Genomic DNA, 22,026 nt, shown 5'->3' with positions numbered 1-22,026 from the left:
TAGATCAAAACTGACATCATGACACAATAAAGAGAATACAGGTGAAGTGGAGCCAAAAGTAGCTTGGAATGAATATATCTCCGAAGTCAAACAAGTAATATATAGTCTCTCAAGCACAGTGTAGGTAAACAGTTAAGTGTAATTTCAAACTGGAGAATTAAAAACACCTTTTCTAGCTTAATTTTAGAAGACTCATATTAATAATGAGATATTTTAAGTATAAGAAGAAATCTTTATTTTCATTCATGTATTATCTACTGGATACAATTTTTATACATTTTTACAATGGTACCATGATTTTATAGTAAAACAAGACATTTAGGAAGAGGAAAATTTATTGAAAGTCAAGTTTTCGAATGATTTTTATGACACTGGGTAACAAAGAAGATAAATAAATGATTCAAAGTTTGTTAACTATGTGCATAGTAAAAATAGACTTAATGTTTTGTCTCTGGGTGATAATATAATGAGTAATCTTTATCTTTATGCTATATTTTTAATACTGCATTCTTTGAAGTTCTCCATTAAGCACAGATAAGCTTTTATGTCAGAATTTAAAATATATTTTAAAAGGTCATAATTTATAAAGCTATAGCCAGCCTTTTTATAGGATAGTATCTGAAAGAGCACAATACATTAAGTGTATTTGGAACTATAATGTATTTAGAAGATTTTCCTAATATACAGCCATGAAGATAGCCACAATAAGTAGAGGTAGAGCTAGGAATTATCTTTGTGGGTTTTGTTGTTTGGTTCTAATACTAAATATTTTCCATTCCCCTAAAATAAGGCCAGGAATCACAGTCTTTTTTACATTAATGTTTATTTTTTAATTACAGTTGACACTCTATTATTTTATATTAGCTTCAGGTATACAGCATAGTGGTAAGACATTTATATAACTTAGAAAGTGACTTCTGATAAGTCTAGTACCCACCTGGCACCACACACAGTACAATATTGACTGTATTCCCTGTGCTGTTCTTCATAGCACATCCCTGTAACTATTTTATAGCTACCAACTGATATTTAATCCCTTCACTTTTCTCACCCAGCTTCCCAACCCCCTTCCTATCAGACAACTATCAGTTTGTTCTCTGTATCTAGGTCTGTTTTTTGTTTTGCTTTTTTGAGCTTTAGAGTCCACATATTAGTTAAATCATATGGGATTTGTTTTTCTCTGACTTATTTCACTTAGCATAATTACCTCTAGGTCCATCCACATTGTTGCAAATGGTAAGACTTCATTCTTTTTTATGGCTGGTTAATATTCTATTGTACATATGTGCCACCTCTTTTTTATCCAATTGTCTATTGATGGGCACTTAGATTGCTTCCATATCTTGGCAGTAAACATAGGGGTGCATGTATTTTTTCAAATTACTGTTTGGATTTCTTTGGATAAATATCCAGAAGTAGAATTGCTGAGTCACACAGTAATTCTATTTTTAATTTTTAGAGGAACCTCCAAACTGTTTTCCACAGTGGTTGCACCAATTTACAATCCTGCCAGCAGTGCATGAGGGTTCCTTTTTCTCTAAATCCTCGCCAACACTTGTTTGTTGATTGATTGATGATAGTCATTTTGATAGGTGTGAGGTGATGTCTCATTGTGGTTTTAATTTGCATTTCTCTGATGATTAGTGACATTGAGCATCTTTTCATATGTCTTTTGGCCATCTGTACTCTGGAGAAATGTCTATTCAGGTCCTCTGCCCATTTTTTAATTGAGTTTTTTGTTGCTGAGTTGTAAGAGTTCTATAATTTTGGATATTAACTTTTTATAAGATTATCATTGACAAATATCTTTTCCCATTCAGTAGGTTGTCTTTTCATTTTGTTGATGATTTCCTTTGCTGTGCAAACTTTTTAGTTCAACGTAGTCCCTTTATTTTTTCTTTTGTTTCCCTTGCCTAAGGTGACAAATCAGAAAAAATATTACTAAGAGAAATGTCAGCGAGATTACTGCCTATTTTCTTCTAGGAGTTTTATGGTTTTGGGTCTTACATTTAAGTCTTTAATCTATTTTATTTATTCTTGTAGATAGTGTAAAAAGGTGATTCAGTTTCATTCTTTTGCATGTATCTTTACAGTTTTCCCAACACCATATATTGAAGAGACTGTTTTACCCCATTGTATGTCCTTGCTTTCTTTGTCATAAATTACCATATAGGCATGGGTTTATGTCTGGGCTCTCTATTCCATTTCATTGATCTATGTGTCTATTTTTATGCCAGTACCATGCTGTTTTGATTACTATAGCCTTGTAGTATAGTTTGACATCAAGTAGCGTAATACCTCCCACTTTGTTCCTCTTTCACAAGATTGCCATGGTCTATTCAGGGTCTTTTGTGGTTCCATATGAATTCTAGTTTCATGAAAGATGTCACTGGTATTTTGATAAGGACTGCAGAGAATCTATAGATTGCTTTGAGTAGTATAGACGTTTTAGTGATGTTAATTCTTTCCATCCATAAGTATGGTATGTGCTTCCATCTATTGGTATCTTCTTCAAATTTCTTTCTTCTATGTCTTATAATTTTCTAATACGGGTCTTTTACCTCCTTGGCTCAATTTGTTAGTTTTTTTTTATGCAATTGAAAAAGATTTTTTAAAAATTTCTCTTTCATGTTGGTATATAAAAATAGGACAGTTCTGAATGTTCATTTTCTATCAGTTCTAATAGTTTTTTTAAAAATACAACCGAGTTCTGAATGTTCATTTTCTATCAGTTCTAATAGTTTTTTTTTTTTGGTGGAATCTTTAGGGTTCTCTATTTTTAGTATCATGTCATCTGCAAGTAATAAGTTTTACTTGTTCCTTTCTAATTTGGATGCCTTTTCTTTCTTTTTCTTGTCTGAGTTACTGTGGCTAGGACTTCCAGTTCTATGTTGAATATGTGATAAAAGTGAATATCCTTGTCTTGTTCCTGATATTAAGGAAAACGCATCCTCTCCCCATTGAGTATGATGTTAGCTTTGGGCGGTATCATGCTACCTGATATTAATAAATATGGCCTTTATTATATTGAGGTATGTTTCCTCTATTCTCACTTTGCTGATAACTTTTTAAAATCATAAATGGATGCTGGAGTTTTTCAAATGCTTTACTGCATCTATGGATAGGATCATATGATTTTAATCCTTCATTTTATGTGGTATATCGTATTAATTGATTTGTGACTAATAAACCAAACTTGCATCCCAGGAATAAAGCCAACTTGATCATGGTGTACGATCATTTTAATGTATTCTTGAAATCAGTTTCCTAATATATTTTGAGGATTTTTGTACCTATGTAAATCAGGGATATTGGCCTGAAATTTTTTTTACTGTGATATCTTTGGTTTTTGAATCAGGTTAATGTTGGCCTTGTAAAATGAGCTTGGGAGCCTCCTCTCCTCTTGAATTTTTTAGAATAGTTTGAGAATGATAGGTTTTAATTCATTTGATTTAGTAAAATTCACTTGCGAAGCCATCCATTCTTGGACTTTTGCTTGTTGGGAATTTTTTGATTACTAATTCAATTAGTCATAATCAGTCTATTCAGATTTTCTCTTTCTTCCTGATTCAGCCTTGGAAGATAGATTGTATGTTTTAGGAACTTATCTGTTATTTCCAGATTGTCCAATTTGTTGAGACAAAATTGTTCATAATATTTTCTTATAGTCCTTTGTGTTTCTCTGGTATCAGTTGTCATTTCTCTTTCATTTCTGATTGTATTTCGGTCCTCTTTTTCTCAAGTCTGTTTAAGGGTTTATGTTTCAGAAAACCAACTTTTGGTTTCATTGATCTTTTGCATCTTTTTTTTTTTTTACGCTATTCTTTTCTTTTCTGATCTTTATTTCTTCTACTCATTTTGGGCTCTGTTTGCTGTTTCTTTATAGTTCCTTTTAGGCATAAGGTTAGATTGTTTGAGATTTTTCTTGTTTCTTGAGGTAGGCCTGTGAATTTCCCTCAAAGGACTGCTTTTGCTGTGTCCCATAGAATATGGGTCATAATGTTTTAATTTTCATTTATCTCAAGGAATCTTTTGATACGATTTCTTCCTTGATCTCTTTGTTAACCCATTGTTTAGTAGCATGTTATTTAGCCTCCAGATGCTTATGTGTTTTTAGGTTTATTTTTGTGTGTGATCGATTTCTAGTTTTATACACAACATTGTAGCCAGAGAAGATGCTTGATATGATTCTAGTCTTCTTAAATTTATTGAGATTTGTTTCGTAGCCTAACATGAGGTTTATCCTGCAAACTATTCCATGAGCACTTGAAAGAATGTATATTCTACTGCTTTGAGGTGAAAATGCTCTAAAAATATCAGTTAGATCCATCTAATGTGTCATTTCAGGCCACTGTTTCCCTGTTGATTTTCTGTCTGGAAGCTCTATCCATCTTTGTTATGGGGTGTTAAAGTCTCTATGATTATTACTATTGATTTCTCCCTTTATGTCCATCAATATTTGCTTTACATATTTGGGTGCTCCTATATTGGGTGCTTAAAAATCCTCTTGATGGATTTATTCCTTTATCATTATGAAATATCTTTGTCTCATTATGTTTTAATGTCTGTCTGATATAGTATTGCTAGTCCAGCTTTTTTTCATTTCCATTTGCACGAAATATCTTTTTCCATCCCTTAACTTTGTGTCTTTTGATCAGAAGTGAGTGTCTTGTAGGTAGCATATGTATGGGTGTAGTTTTCTTATCCATTCAGCTACCCTATGTTTTTTGACTGGAGCATTTAATCCATTTATATTTAAAGTGATTATAGAGACATTTATGGCCATTTTATTATTCATATTTATGCCTTCCCCCGCCTTTTTCTCCTTAAAGAAATCCCCTTAACATTTCTTGTAATACTTGCTCGGTGGTGATGAATTGCTTTAACTTTTTGCTCTCAGGGAAGCTCTTTATCTCACCTTCAATTTTAATTGATTGCCTTGTTGAGTACAGTAGTCTTAGTTGTAGGTCCTTGTTTTTCATCACTCTGAATATTTCATGGCAATCCCTTCTGGCCTGCAAAGTTCCTGTTGAGAAATCTGGCATTCTCATGTGAATTGCCATGTAGGTAACTGTCTTAAGTTGTTCTCAAGATTCTGTCTGCCTTTAACCTTTTAATTATGATGTCTTGGTGTGGGCCTCTTTGGGTTCCTCTTGTTTGGGACTCTCTGCCCTTGCGGGGCTTGTATGTCTATTTCCTTCTCCAGGTTCAGAAAATTTTCAGTTATTACTATTTCAGATAGGTTTTCAATCTCTTGTTCTCTTTTCCTTCTGGTAACCCCTATGATGAGAATGTTGGTATACCTGATGTTGTTCCAGAGGGCCCTCATTTTAAAAATTCTTTATTTTTGCTGTTCTGATTGTGCTTTCTGCTACCGTGTCTTCTAAATTGCTGATTCGATGCTCTGCTTCAACTAATCTGCTGTTGATTCCTTCTAGTGTATTTTTCATTTCTGACTGGTTCTTTTTTATTCTTACTCTTTCTTTGTTAAAGTTCTAAGTTCCTTAAGCATCTTTTTAACTAGTGTTTTGAACTCTGTATCTGACAGACTGCTTGCTTCCATATTGTTTAGTTCTTTTTTCTGGAGTTTTCTCTTGTTATTTCATTTGGGATACACTGTCTCCTTATTTTGGCTGCCTGTTTGTTCTTTGTATTAGGCAGATCAACAAAAAGCCTAAATGAGGACACAGAGAAATATGTTCCAAATGAAAGAACAGGAAAAATAACCCAGAAAATGAACTGAAAGAAATGGAGACAAGCAGTTAATAAATAGTTGAAAACAATAGTTATAAAGATGCTCAATGAACTCAGGAGAATAGAAGAACTTTGTGAGAACTTGAAAAAAGAGATTAAAAACAACAAATCAGAACTGAAAAATATACTAAAGGGAATCAACAGCACATTAAATGATGTAGAAGAATCAGTGAGCGAGCCGGAAAATAAGCAGGAGAAATCACTCAATCAAAATACCAAAGAAAAATATTTTTAAAAAAGAGGACAGTTTATGGGACCTCTGGAACAACACTGAGCATACCAACACTCAAGACATAGGGGTTCCATAAAGAGATGAGAAAGGGGCTGAAAACTTCCCTAACTTAGTGAAGGGAACAGACTTCCAAATCCAGAAAACACAGAGAGTCCCTATCATGATAAATCTAAGCAGGCCCACACCAAGGCACAATAATTAAGTCGGAAAAAGTTAAAGAGACACACTTAAAATCAGCAAGAGAAAAGCAGCTAGTTGTATACAAAGGTTACCCTCCCCGCAAGAAACTCAGCAGGCCAGGAGGGAATGGCATGATATATTCAAGTGATGAAAGGAAAAACCTACAGTCAAGAATACTCTACCCAACAATTTTAGCATTTAGAATTGAAGGAGACAGTTTCCTAGACAAGTAAAAACCAAAGTTTATCACCACTAAACCAGCAATACAAGAAATGTTAAACAGAATTCTTTAAGCAGAAACAGCCAAAACTAAAAATAAGAAAAAATCTCAGTGATAAAGACATTTAGTAAATATATATCATTCAATTATAAAGCTAGTAGGATGGTTGAAAGATAAAGGCAGTAAAAAGCATGTGTAAGCACAATAATAAATTAAGGGATACAGACACACAAAAGATGTAAAAAATGATGTCAAAAACGTAAAAGTAGTGGGATTGTTGAGTAAGAAATGTAGTGCTTCTAGTGTTCTAACTTAAGTGATCATCAACTTAAAATAAACTGCGGTAAACATAGCTTGTTATATATGAATCTTATGGTAACCACAAACCCAAAACATACAATAGATACAAAAATGAAAACTAAAAGTCATTAAAGTCATGAATGTATAAGAAAGAAAGAAAAGGAACAGAGAATTACATAAACAACTAGAAGACAATAAAATAGCAATAAATACATACTTATTCATAATTACTTTAAATATGAATGGATAACTGCTCCAATCAAAAGTCACAGGGTGGCAGAATGGATAAAAACAAGACTCATGCACAAGCTATCTACAAGAGACCTACTTCAGATCAAAACACATACACAGACTGAAAGTGAAGAGATGGTAAAAAATATTTCATATAAACAAATGAAAAGAAAGCTGAGGTAGCAATACTTATATCACACAAAATAAACTTTAAAACAAAGACTGTAACAAGAGACAAAGAAAGGCATTACATAATGATAAGGGAATCAATCCAACAAGAGGATATAACACTTGTAAACATCCACGCACCCAATGTAGGACTACCTAAATACACAGAGCAAACATGAACAGATATAAAGGTGAAGATCAACAGTAAAACAATAATAGTAAGAGATATTAACACCCACTTACATCAATGGATCGACCACCCAGAGAGAAAATAAGAAAACGGTGGCCTTAAATGACACATTAGGCCAGATGGACTTAATAGATATTACCAGAACATTCCACCCCAAAACAGAATACATATTCAACTTTTCAACATTTCCTTTCTGGAACACATTAGGTCACAAAAGTCTCAGTAACTTAAGATTGAAATCACATCAAGCATTTTCTGAAACCACAATGCTATGAAACTAGAAACCAATTTTAAGAATAAATCCAGAAAAAACACAAACATGTGGAGGCTAAGCAATATGCTACTAAGCCATCAGGTTAATAAATCAAGGAGGATATCAGAAATTATCTTGAGACAAATGAAAATGGAAAATACAGCAATCCAAAATCTTTAAGACACAGCAAAAGTAGTTCTAAGAAGGAAATTCCTAGCGCTATATGCCTACCTCAAGAAAAGAAAAATCATTCTCACTTTACACATAAAGGAATTACAATAGGAAGAACAAAAGTCCAAAGTTAGTAGAAGGAAATAACAAAGGTCAGAGTACAAATGAATGAAATAGAGACTACAAAAACAAGAGAAAAGATCAACAAAAGAGTTGGTTCATTGAAAAGGTAAACAAAATAGATAAACCTTTAGCCAGACTCATCAAGAAAAAGAGGGCCCAAATAAAATCAGAATTGAAAGTGACACCACACAAATGCAAAGGATTATAAGAATACTATGAACAACTGTATGCCAACAAATTGGACAACCTGGAATAAGTGGATAAATTCCTAGAAATATACAATCTTCCAATGTTGAATCAGAAAGAAACAGAAAATCTGAACAGACCAATAACTACTAATGAAATTGTATCAGTAATCAAAAAACTATCAAATAACAAAAATCCAGGACCAGAAGACTTCACAAGTGATTTCCGCCAAACATTCGAAGAATTAATACCTATCCTTCTCAAACTATTCCAAAAAAGTGAAGAGGAGGGAAAGCTTCCAAACTCATTCTACAAGGCCATCATTACCCCAATACCAAAATCAAAGATATTACAAAAAAAGAAAATTGCAAAGCAAATATCCCTGATGAACAGAGATGCAAAAATTCTTAACAAAATAGTAAACCAAATTCAGCAGTACATTAAAAAGATCACCTAAGTACACTCACCGACATAAACATTTGCACAAAAATAACATGACGCCAATTATAATTCTGTCCAGATCTTTTAATAATCTTGGAAGGATATACAATCCCTTTCTCCCCACCCAAAAGAATCATACACCATGATCAAGTGGGATTTATTCCAGGGATACAGGGATGGTTCAATATCTGTAAATCAATCAATGTGAAAGGATAAACAGATGAAGGATAAAAATCATATTGTCATCTAAATAGATGCAGAAAAAGAATTTTACGAAATTCGACATCCATTTATGACAAAAACTCTCAATAAAGTGGGTACAGATGGAACCTACCTCAACATAATAAAGACCATATATGACAAACACACAGCTAGCATCATACTCGACAGTGAAAAGCTTAAAGTTTTTCTCTAAGATCAGGAGCAAGACAAGAATGCCTACTCTCACCACTCTTATTCAAGATAGCAATGGAAGTCCTAGCCACAGCACTCAGACAAGAAAAAGAGATAAAAGATATCTAAATTGGAAAGAAGTAAAATTGTCACTGTTTGCAGATAACATGACACTATATATAAAAAAACCTGAGACACCAAAAAAAAACTATTAAAACTATTAAAGGAATTCGGTGAAATTGTACGATACAAACTAATATTCATAAACTGGTTGCATTTCATACACTAATATGAACAATCAAAGAGAAATTAAGAAAACAATCCGTCTACGGCCATGCTACCCTGAACAAGCCCGATCCCGTCTGATCTCAGAAGCTAAGCAGGGTCGGTCCTGGTTAGTACTTGGGTGGGAGACCACCTAGCAAGACCAGGTGCTGTAGGCATAAAAAAATAAAAATAAAAAAATAAGGAATTGTAAGCTGACAAGGTCCTTGCAATCTGTGAGGTCAACCAAGGGTTGCCTAGCCTGAAAAAAAAAAATTCCTATTTATAGTTTTCTCAGAAAGAATTACATACCTACTAATAAAGGAGGTGAAGGACCTGTACAATAAAAACTGCAAGATATTGTTGAAGGAAACTGAAGAAGACACAAATAAATGGAAACATATTATGTGTTCATGGACTGGAAAAATTAGCATTGTTAACATGGCCATACTACCTAAAGCAATATACAGATTTAATGCAATCCTTATCAAAATCCCCATGTTATTTTTCACAGAAATAAAACAAAATCCCCTGAAATTTATATGGAACCACAAAAGACCCCAAATAGCCAAAGCAATCCTGAAAAAAAGAACAAAGCCTGAAGTATCACACTCCCTGACTTCAAACTATCCTACAAAGCTACAGTAATCAAAACAGTATGGTAATGGCAGAAAAACAAATACAGAATTGAGAGCCCAGAAAGAAACCCACACATATAGGGCAACTAATTTTTGACAGATGTGCTAGGAATGTACAATGGAGAAAGGAAAGTCTCTTCAGTAAATGGTGTTTGCAAAAACTGGAAAGCTACATGCGAAAGACTGAAACTAAACTGCTATCTGACACAATATACAAAAATTAACTCAATGGATTAAAGACTTGAATATAAAACCTGAAATAATAAAATACATGGAAAATAACATAGGCAGTAATCTTATGGACCTTGGTCTTACAGGGCTTTTTGTGAACTTGACTGCAAAGGCAAGGAAAAGCAAAAATAAATGAATGGGTCTACATCAAACTAAAAGGCTTCTGCACAGAAAGAAACCATCAACAAAACAAAAAGGAAACCAATCGAATGGGAGAAGGTATTCACAAATAATACCTCTGACAAGGGGCTAATATCCCAAATACACGAAGAACTCATAGCCAAAACAATTCAGAGAAAGAAGACTGAAGACTGGTCTCAAATTATACCACTAAGGTATAGTAATCAAAACAGTATGGTACTGGCACAAGTAGAGACACATAGAACATGGAACAGAATAAAGAGCCTACAGAGAAACCTATGCTTATATTGCCAATTAATCTATGACAAAGGAGGCAAGAATATGAAATGGGGTAAAGACAGTCTCTTCAATAAATGATGTTGGGAAATCTGGATACATGAAAAAAAAAACCCAAAAAAACAAAAACAAAAAAACCCTCAACCACTTTCTTACAACATACACAAAAATAAACTCAAAATGGATTAAAGACTTAAATGTCAGACCTGAAACCATAAAACTCCTAGAAGAAAACATAGGCAGTAAACTCTCTGACATCAGACTTCACAGTGTTTTTTGGGATGTGTCTCCTTGGTCAAAGGTAACAGAAGCAAAAATAAACAAATGAGTCTCTATCACACTAAAAAGCTTTTGTTCAGCAAAGAAAATCATTAAGATGAAAATGCAGCCTACTGAATCGGTTAATATATTTGCAAATTTAATATCCAATATGCATAAGGAACTCATACAACTCAACATAAAATGATTAAAAATGGGCAAAGGACCTGAATATTTTCCCATAGAAGACATACAGATGGTCAATCAGTACATGAAAAGGTACTCAACATCACTTATCAACAAGGATACAAATCAAAACCTTAAGATACCACCTCACACCTGCTATTATAAAGACAACAAATAAGTGTTGGCAAGGATGTGGAGAAAAGAGAACTCTCAACTGGTGCAGCCAGTATGAAAAACAGTATGGGTATTCCTCAAGAAATTAAAATTAGAACTGCTGTATGACCCAGCAATTTTGCATCTGGGTATTTATGTAAAGAAAATTAAAACATTCAAAAAGATATATGTCTCACTTTGTTCTCTCTACTACATTGCTTCTCAAGATATGGAAGCAACGTAGGTGTCCATCGATAGGTAAATGGATAAAGATGTAAGGCTATATAAAAGAATAAAATCTTAGCATTTGTGACAACTTAGATGGACCCTGAGAGTATTATGTGAAATAAGTTAGAGAAAAATAAATACTGTATTATTTCATTTATATGGGGAAACTAAAAAACAAAACAAACTCATAAAGAGAACAAACTGATGGTTGCCAGAGGGAGATGGGTGGGAAAGGGGAAGCGGATTAAGAGGTACAGACTTCCACTCATACAGTAACTCATAGATATGTAATGTACAGCATAGGGAACATAGTCAATAATATAATAATTATGTATGGTAACAGATGATTACTAGACATTGTGGTGATCACCTTGTAAGATATATAAATGTTGAATCACTATGTTATATACTTGAAACTAATGTAATACTGTACGACACCTATAATTAAAAATATATTTAAAAATTTTTGTAAGAAAGGAGCCAAGAATATCCAATGGGGGAAGGATAGTCATAGGATAATCATTGGTTTGGGGACAACTGGATAGTCACATGCAAAAGAATGAAACTGAAACACCATTTTACACTATACACAAAAATTAACTCAGAATTGATTAAAGACTTGAATATAAGATCTGAAACCCTAAAACTCCTAGAAGAAAACATAGGTGGTAAACTCTTTGACATTGATCTTAGTGATTTTTTTGAACTGACGCAAAAAGTAAAGGCAATGAAAGCAAAATTAATATGTGGAACTAATTCAAATTGAAAAGCTTCTGCATAACAAAGGAAACCATCAACAAAATGAAAAGGAAACCTGCAGATTGGGAGAAAATATTAGCAATTCATATACCTGATACAGGATTCATATCATATATATATATATATTATATATAAAGAACTCACACAACTCAACATCCAAACACCAGACAACCCAATTAAAAGTGGGCACAGAACCTGAATAGACATTTTCCCAAAGAAGACGACATACAGATGGACAATAAGTACATGAAAAGGTGCTCAATATCACTAATCATCAGGGGAATGCAAATCAAAACCACAAGATATTACTCACAAATGTTAGAATGGCTATTATCAAAAATATAAATAACTAGTTGGTGAGGATGTGGATAAAAGGGAACCCTTGTACCCTGTTGGTGGGAATGTGAATTGGTACAGCCACAATGAGAAACAGTATAGAGGTTCCTCAAAAAATTTAAAATAGAAACTATCATATGATTCCACAAATCCACTTCTTCGCATTTATCTGAGGGAAACAAAGACACTTAACTCAAAAAGATATATGTACCCCCCTGTTCAATGCAGTATTATTTACAATAGCCAAGACATTGAAACAACCTAAGTGTCCATCAGTGGATGAATGGATAAAGAAAATCTGAAATATATATAATGGAATATTATTCAGCCATGAAAATGAAGGAAATCATGCTATTTGTGACAACATGGATAGACCTTGAGGGCATTATATTGGATGAGGTAGGTCAGAGAAAGACAAATGCTATATGATCTCACTTATATGTAGAATCTTTAAAAAAAAACAAAAAAAAACAAAGCTTATAGAACAGATTGGTGGTTGCCAGAGGTGTGGAGTGTGTGAAATGGGTGAATGAGGTCAGGGGTACAAACTTTCAGTTATAAAATGAGATAAGTTCTGGAGATTTGATGTACAGTACTGTGACCATATTTAATAATACTGTATTATATATTTGAAAGTCACTAAGAGAGTAAATTGTAGGAGTTCTCAAGTAAAAAAATAGTAATTATGTGTGGTGATAGACATTAAGTAGACTTATTGTGGTGATCATTTCACTATATACACACACACACACACACACACATATATATAGATATCAATTATGTTGTATACCTGAAACTAATATAATATCAATTATATGTCAGTAAAAACCTTAGTACCCATATGATGTTTGCCTATTATGTGAGTTCACCCAATTAAGAAGTATAAAAAGTAGAAAATAGAAATTTCCTCAGAAATTCCCACTCTTCAGATATAACCATTGATAAAAGTAAAGTGTATATCCTTCCAGATTTTCAGGATATGTGTGAGTATATAGTTTTCTACACAAATATCAATACATGACATTCTTTCATATCCTTTTGAACTTCAGCATAGTATTCTATTGCATGAGTTGTACTATAATTAATTTAAAGCTCTTTCAGTGGAGGAAAAAAAATAAATCTAAAGGAATATGTGCAAGACCACTACAGAGAAAATTATTAAACAGTTCTGAGAAAAAATTAGAGAAGATCTAAATAAGTGGAGGGATATATCATATTCATGGATTGGAAAACTCAATATTATAAAGAAATCAGTGCTGCCCAAATTTGTCTAGGATTTAATGCAATTCTCACCAAAATTTCAGCCGCCCCCTTTTTTCTTTGAAGGTGCAAGCTGATTTTGAAATTTACATGGGAATATAAATGGCTAGGAATAGCTATGGTCATCTAAAAGAAGAACAAAGCTGGACAACTTGCATTATCAGATATTAAGACTTAATGTCAGTTACTTAAAACTCTGGAGCAAACTGGAACTCATGCACTGTTGGTGAGAAGGTAAATTGGTACAACTACTTGGGTATACTAGAAGTAGCTACTAAAGCCAAACACAGTCATATAACCTTTGTGCCAGCAATACCACTTCTAAGCACATAACCAGCAGATCTGTGTACATATGTTCATTAAAAGACATGCACAAGAATGTTTATAGTAACACTATTCACAATACCTCTAAACTTGAAACAACACAAGTATTCATTAAAAGTAGAATAAAATAGTGAGTTCATATATAAGAATATCAGCAATAAGAATGAGAGAATTGAAATTACATGTAACAATATAAAAAAATCTCATACTCGTAATATTGAATAAGAGGAGCCAAATACAAAAGAATGTATGTATGATTCCACTTATTTAAAGTTAAAAAAAAAGGCAAAACTAATCTATGGTATTATAAAGAAGGATAGTTGGGCTGGGCAGGGGTGTAGTATCTTGAAGTGGGTATAAGAGGTCTGGGGTCCTGGTAATATATATTATTCGGTCAGGACACTGGTAACAAGGATATGTTCACTTTGTGAAAATTCACTAAGTCATACATTCAGGATTCGTGTGCTTTTCTGTATGTATCAGTAAATAATTTAAAAAATTCCCAAAATTGTACAGATTATCATTCAACCCTTTGGGCACCTCTTTTAACTAGTTGATAGCTACTATGTGTAATACTTTTTCACAGACTCGAATGTAGAATGAACTACTTCTACTTAAGTACTCTTGATAGTTTACATAATTCGCCCTCTTGCTAGAATCAGGGAACCCCATGGAAAGCCAAAAGCTTAATTACTTTCTGCTTTTGGAAAAGTTTGAGAGAGAAAATTTAAATTAAATTCAGGGAATTTGAGAGAAAATTAGCTTTCTCCAGCATAATTTGGTTTGTAAGGAAGAGACTATGAGGAGGAAACGAGAGACTCTCTTAATTCCACTGGGAATTGTGAGTGGGGAAACACCCCAGTTTTCTGGAACAAAAGTAAAGCAGAACATTCATCTAAGATGTTAACCTCTTGACAGTTACTGTTGTTACTGAATGGTATCTTTGTCAATCTAGGTCAAAGGGTAAGGCCTGAAAAAAGGCTGAGAATCGAGAGGTGACAATGTTTCAGTGAAGAAAAGATATTTGCTAGAAAAGAAGCCTGACTCAAAATGAGAACATCAAGCTCTCTGGCTAGGAAACATCAGCTGGCCATAGCAATCTGATTAAAAAATACATAGGATACATTTTGGTGAATAGTGGAATTTCTTCGTTTTTCTGAAATTTCATCATTTCACATTCCTTTTTACCCCTAGTAACTTTAAATAGCTGTAAAATGCAAAGATAGCCTCCATTATATCTGATAACCTGGTATAATACATAAGGCAGGATACATAATGAAGGAAATTCCCATAAAATTTGCTATGAATTAATCTTTCTCTTGTGTTTTCCTAACTGGCTAGCGGGATAGGAATGGAAGATATTTGTGTCCCCTCGTATAACATCATAATTCCTATTAACATGGTATGCTTTCATTATTTAATTAAAATTGACTTCTTATAATATAAACTACCTCCTCATAGAGTTTTGAGGATTAAATTAGTTAATATCTGTAACTTAGAATAGTATCTGGCCCATAGTAAGCATTCAATAACTATTATTATTTTTATTACTTGGAGGTACATCAATATACTTAGCAAGTAACAAGATATAGTGATAAGTCAATTGAAGTTACTCTTATCTAATGTATTAATAGTGAGCATTCCTTATTGATTAGGAATGGAGATTTGAAACTGTTTTATGCATCTTTGGATTTGATTAACTTGGAACTCTTGCAGGGTTGGGATAGAACAGAATTATCTTTCTGGTATGTTACTGTCAGCTTTGGTATCCAGGTTTAGAGCTACCTTGGTGGTATGGCTTTGTGTTCTTCAGTACCAGCTTGAAAACTGGGATCTCTGATAATTTTAAAGAGAAGCTGACAATTGCTCCCTTTGACTGCAAAGAGCATTACAAAAACAAAGTGCAAAATGATCTGTCAATGGAGAGACTTGTTTAATATTTTCAAACAACTTACAAAGTGGAAATCTTATTAAAACTTCTTTGTTTCATAGAAGTTCCACAAATAAATGAAATCTGTTACAATTCTGAGGATACGTTGCCTATTCTGGACGTAGGAAATACCAGGAAGAATAGGAATTGGGATATCCAGATATTAGTACTTCCAGATTTAGTCCCATTAGATAAACTGAGTTTAGAAAAAGGAAGCTCATGCTGATATTATAATAGTTTTAAAAAATATTCTATATTATAAAGTTTTGAAAAGACTTTGAGATTCAAGTTAGGCTTTTAATTTGTCTTCTTTAGAAGACTTCACTGTTAAAGGACTAGTGGCTTCTAAATGAAAACAAATCACCTATCAAACCTAAAATCCCATGTGAAGTACTTTGATGTAGGTGAGAATTCTTCTGTGATGTGATATGTCTCTGTGTATAAATAAAGGATTATATAAGTTCCTGTGTTGGTTAATTTAAGTAGAAAAGCATAGGGCCAGGAATAGCTGTTAATAAACTCCTTTCTTCAAAATCTTATGAAAAGAACAAAGTCCTTTTTATTTTGCTAAGTGATTAACCACTGATTATCAATATTCATATGAACACAATTTCAACTTATATATCCCTATTGTATTACTTAGCCAGGTTTAATTCTTTTTTTTTTTTTTTAAGATACCATCTATCCAAAGAAAGTAATTCAAGTTAACCAACCATGCCCTACAATCATAAATAGAAATGATACTGAGTAAGTATTGATTAAAACAAAAAGCACTTAAAAAACAGCATTAATTCTTACCAACTCCAGAGGTTATTGATTCTGCATCAATGTCGCTAGCTCTTTTTCTTGCCACTTCAGCTAGTGCCAATTCCCCCTTATCTAGTGCAAGATAATGAATGTCCTTTGGAAATAAAGCAAAATAAAAGATTAATTCAAAATGAATGTTGGTCAAGTAACAAAGGACACTTTGAAGGAACTTACTGTTCAGATTACAAAACAGACATGACCAATTAATATTGTTTTGTATTTGAATTTTGTTTTCTTCTAGCATAAGTGAATTTTTCTGAAATAGAAATCACAGCTATAAATAATAGCAATTATTTAAATAAGTTATCATAAATCTTTAGGGGAAAAGACAAGTTTTTAAAGCAAATATTTGACATAATCAGTTTTGTCAGGGAATAAAAAGCTTAATTACTGTTTCCTTTGCTGAGATTTTAATGAAAAATCTGAGAGAGCTTCTTCCAAATTCAGTTGTGTGGATACTACCCACATCAATTTGTCTCTGATATTTATATGTCTGGTACATATTGTTAATATTAATATATTATTTTAACTCATTCAGTCAACACATCATCTCTCACTAAGTGCCATACTGTTCTCAAATACAGAGCTCAATCACAATACCAGGTCTCAAGAAGCTTTGGGCACAGACGGGGGAGACAAATCACCGAAAACAACAGTTAACTGACTACATAATAGTGTGCTAGATTTTATAGCAGATATTTGCAGAGAGTGCTCCGAAGCCAAAGAGGAGGAACTGATCCTTGATCTGAGTCTTGAAGGATAAATGAGTTAGGAGGGAAGATGGAGAAAAGGTGACAGAATGAATGATTATCTAGAGAAGCTTGAGGAGACAGTTCTGTCAGGCAATAGCAGGTCTTTCAGTATGAAAGGAGTGTTGGATGCATGAGAGATATCAATGGTAAATAATACTAAAACAAGTAGGTGGAGCCACTAACAAGGGCGTAGAACTCTTTTTGGTAGACAGAAGGTTGTAATGAAAATTTTACTGCAATAAAAATGGAACAATATGAAGTTTACAATGAAGAAATATATAGCTTATAATCATGAAAAGACATTTTACTTTATTAACTCTCAAAGAAATGCAAATTGAAAAAATATAATTTCAAATTAAAATTTTTAAAGTTAATATTTACTGGTTGCAAAGTTTGGTAGGGAGACAGGCACTTACATTTACTAGGAATATAAGACTTAATAGAGAAGGGGTCTGTAAACTATGGCGTATGGGCTAAATAATAGCATGCCTTTTTTTTTTTTAATCAAGTTCTTTTCATTTATTTTTTGGGAGGGTGACACTGGTTAATAAAATTATATAGGTTTCAAGTGTACAGTTTAATAATACATCATTTGTATACTGTATTGTGTATTCGCCACCCATTCTCAAATCTTCTTCTGTCACCATATATTTGACCCCCTTTACCCCAATCTACCTCCTCCTTTGCTCTTGTTGTCCATGTCTGTGAGTCTCTGTCTTGTTTGTTGCTTTTAGTGTTATATCACACATGAGTGAAATCACATGGTCTTCAACTTTTTCTGTCTGATTTCTTTCGCTTAGCATGTTAATCTCAAGATCCATCCACGTTATCACAAATGGCAGTATTTATACAGTTCTTGAGTTAGGAATGGTGTTTATTTACACTTTTATTTTTATTTTTTATTTTTCCCACAATCTAATATTTTTATTAGTCTCTGGACTTCTCAATATTAAAAAATGTGTATATGGTGACTGGTTAAAGAAATCCACTAAGTTTCAGCTGTACACTTTAACAGTAAGGCATATATGTTTACACTGTGTGTTTACCTCCCATAGTTAGATTTCTTTCTATCCCCTTTATCCAGTCTACCTCCTCTATCCCCCTCCTCCCTTCCCTCAGGTAACCACAAGTCTATATAGTCCATGTCCATGAGTCTCTGTTTGTTTGTCCTGTTCATTTGTTGCTTTTAGGTTTATATCCCACATATAAATGATATCATGAAGAACTTTACCCTTAGCTCTGAACAGCTTTGGGATTAGCTTATGCTGCAGACTTGAAAATGTTTCAACCTAAAAGTATGAGGCAATGGTACTTGTATGTGAAATTTATACTGTTGTAAAGTTATTTCAATGAGAACTAACATTGTTTGATTTGCAAGTAATGCCAAGCTTACAAGTAATCTTATATACTTCCTGTACTGTCAACAGTTGAAAAAGAAGTGAGAACTCCATTCCTACACAAACTCCCAGCAATGTCTTTTCTGATTTCAATCCACAACAACATTCTTCAACCTTGATGCAAGTGCAAAGAAATTTCCATATTCTGAAGTCTATTTAACTGTATAGTTGAGGAACTTTAATTGGAAGTGATTAATTTGCAAGGTAATGACTTCTTAAAGGCATTCTAATCTTTTGGCTAAAGAATTCTAAAAATGACTTCTAATTGGTGAATATGCTTAATTAAAACTGTATGCTTATGGACTGATATCAATATTTGTTAGTACCTACATATGAAGAAAAATATTTGCAAAGGTAAAATATGTAAAATCTCATCACAAATCAGCATTAACAGATGAACATTTGCAACAGATTTTGATATTAAGGAGCGCCAACTTTCAACACTAATCTCTCCTCCCCCTAATTCCATTATTCACATTTATAGACCTGTTATGAAAATTTTACTTAACTATTTTAATTTCATCAGTAAAGACTTATGGAAATTTCTTTCTTGTTATATATGAGTACATTTATAATAACCTCAATTTGTTCTCTTGGCCCATAAGCCTCTAATATTTGCTATTTGGCCCTTTATAGAAAAAAACTGCTGATTCTGCATTTTAACAACATATTGCATTTAAAATTTGCATATGTATACTTATAGGAATACTTCGCAAGGAAATGATGTAACAGTGTAGGTCCAAAATTGGTAATTACAGCATTATTTATAACAATGAAAACTTGGAAGCAACATAAATATACATCAACTAAAATAATCATTTATTTTTTATCTTTTAATCCAGAGTATCATACTTTCATAATAGATCCATATAGTCTATAAAAAAATTAATAGGAAAAAGATTTGTCATATCTGAAAAGAAACTCACGCAAAAAATGAACAATCAACAAGACAAACAAAAACTCATAGACACAGAAAATAGTTTAGTGGTTAGCAGAAGAAAAGAGGTTGGAGGGAAGGCGGATAGGGTAAGGGAGTCAAATATATGGTTATGGAAGAAAATTTAACTTTGGATGGTGAAAACAATGCAATATACATATGACATCATGTACACTTGAAACCTATATAATTCTGTTAACCAATGTCACCCCAATAAATTTAATAAAAAATTAATAAATTAAAATATATGGTACTGTATTCAATTTGCTAGTATTTAAGACTTTTGCATCTGTGTTCTTTTTTTAAATTAAATATGGTTAGAATACCTGAATAGACATTTTCCCAAAGAACACAAATGACCAAGAAACATAGGAAAAAATGCTAAGTATCAGGAAAATGCAAATCAAAACCACCATGAGATATCAACTCACACCTAACAGAATGGTTATTATCAAAAGTCAACAAATAACAAATGTCGGTGAGGATGCTGAGAAAAGGGGAACCCTTTTGCAAAACATGAGGCTGAGCCACAGCCCTCCAACCCAGAGGGTACCTCCTCCCATATCCTCAGAGACTGAACACCACGAGCCCCCAAGGGAATCTCAGCAAATGCTATTGAAACTGTTGCTAACACTGACAGGGACCGAGACTGAGGGTAGCAAGTATGATTAAATGAGAAAAAAAAAGGCATTCTGAAGGCTTTATATACAGCAGGGATCCAAGAGGCTTAGATGCCACCTACTGAAAACCAAAAGAAAAATGCCTTCATAGCAAAAGGCTAAAGAGAGACCTTTATATAATCTTTCTGGGAGGAAAAGAAAGGCAGAATACACTTCCATTAATGCCCAGGCGGAGAAACAGTCCATTAAACACCATGAACAATCACAGTGACAAGGCAGCTCAGAAAGAAAGAGAAAAATCTCCAGAAAATTGGCTAAAGACATAGATATATGCAACTTAAATGACAGAGAATTCAGGATGTTATTTCTGAAAAATCTCAATGAGATCCAGTATAATTCGTATCAACAATTCCAGGAATTGAAAAAACAACTAGATTAGCAGAATGAGTTTTTAGCAAGGAGATTGAAACCCTATAAAAGACCAAATAGAACTTCTGGAGATGAAGACACTAAAAGATATGAAGAATGAAATAGCAAGCTTGGGAAATAGAGTGGACCAAACGGAGGAAAGAATCAGTGATATCGAAGACAGAAATCCAGAAATAAATCAGAAGGAAGAAGAGAATGACTGAAGAATGATACCATCAGGAAAGGAAACATAAGAATAATGGGCATTCTCGAAGGGGAGGAAAAGAAGCAGGGATTAGAAAGCATTTTCAGAAAAAAATAGCTGATGAGAATTTCCCAAATCTAAGGAATGAACTGGAGCTTGGTTTTCAAGAAGTCAACAGAACACCAATTATCTCAACCTAAAGGCCTTCTCCAAGACACACTGTATTAAAATTATCGAAAATCAACAACGAAGAAAGAATTCTCAGGGCAGCCAAGGAAAAGAAGACTGTAACCTACAAAAGAAAACCTATTTGATTATAATCAGACTTCTCAGCAGAAACCTTACAAGCCAGAAAGGAATGGAACCAAATCCTCAAACTATTAAATGAAAGGAACTACCAGCCAAGAATAAGGTAATCAGCAAAGCTCTCCTTTAGATGTGAAGGAGAAATAAAGACCTTTCCAGACAAACAAAAATTGAGGAAAGTCCCCACTATGTGGCCTGCATTACAGAAAATACTGAATGGAGTCAACCACCTGAAACAAAATGACAAAAAAATACACAGCTAACTCTGAGAAAGATGACTAGCAGGCAGACAGAAGCAGCATAGTGCATAGTGTCCTTACTAAGAATAGGACATTATAAGCCTAAACAATAAGAAAATTGCTGCTGTAAGTTAGAAATGAACATTTAGCATACATGGGGACATTCTGAGACAACAATAACAGAAAAGGAGAGGAATTAAAGATCCAAATTTGCAGAGGGGAATGGAGATAAGGCACACATATTAAAAAAATGGACTACTATATATATAACTATCCTTTATATATTCTTACTGGTAATCACATGCCAAAGTGTCAGAACTGAGGTACATAACATAAAGCAAGAAGGACCAGAGGGAAAATCCACAAACCCAACCAAAATAAAGAAAACAGAAACACAAGGACAAGAAAGCAATGGAAACACTGAGCTACCAGAAAGCAAAAGATAAAAGGGCTATAGAACCTCATATTTCAATAATCACTTTAAATGTAAATAGACTGAACTCACCAATAAAAAGGCACAGAGTTGCAG

General features: G+C 33.3%; 1 protein-coding gene and 1 pseudogene across 9 annotated transcripts in view; one reads left to right on the top strand and one right to left on the bottom strand.

The window, feature by feature from the left end:
• WDPCP (WD repeat containing planar cell polarity effector) overlaps positions 1–22,026 on the bottom strand; it is a 323,269-nt gene that overhangs the window by 103,628 nt on the left and 197,615 nt on the right. For all 9 annotated transcript variants that reach the window (XM_015587591.2, XM_015587590.2, XM_015587592.2 and 6 more), the window contains one exon: positions 16,625–16,727. In XM_015587591.2, coding sequence (XP_015443077.1) covers positions 16,625–16,727 — 103 coding nt within the window. The remainder of the gene's footprint in view (positions 1–16,624; positions 16,728–22,026) is intronic.
• On the top strand, positions 9,167–9,285 carry LOC112477942 (annotated as a pseudogene).

This window comes from Pteropus alecto, unplaced genomic scaffold (assembly GCF_000325575.1).
Source record: "Pteropus alecto unplaced genomic scaffold, ASM32557v1 scaffold131, whole genome shotgun sequence".
NCBI classification, from domain to species: Eukaryota; Metazoa; Chordata; class Mammalia; order Chiroptera; family Pteropodidae; genus Pteropus; species Pteropus alecto.
The sequence above is the reverse complement of the archived record's forward strand: the minus strand, read 5'-3'. Positions and strand labels throughout refer to the sequence as shown.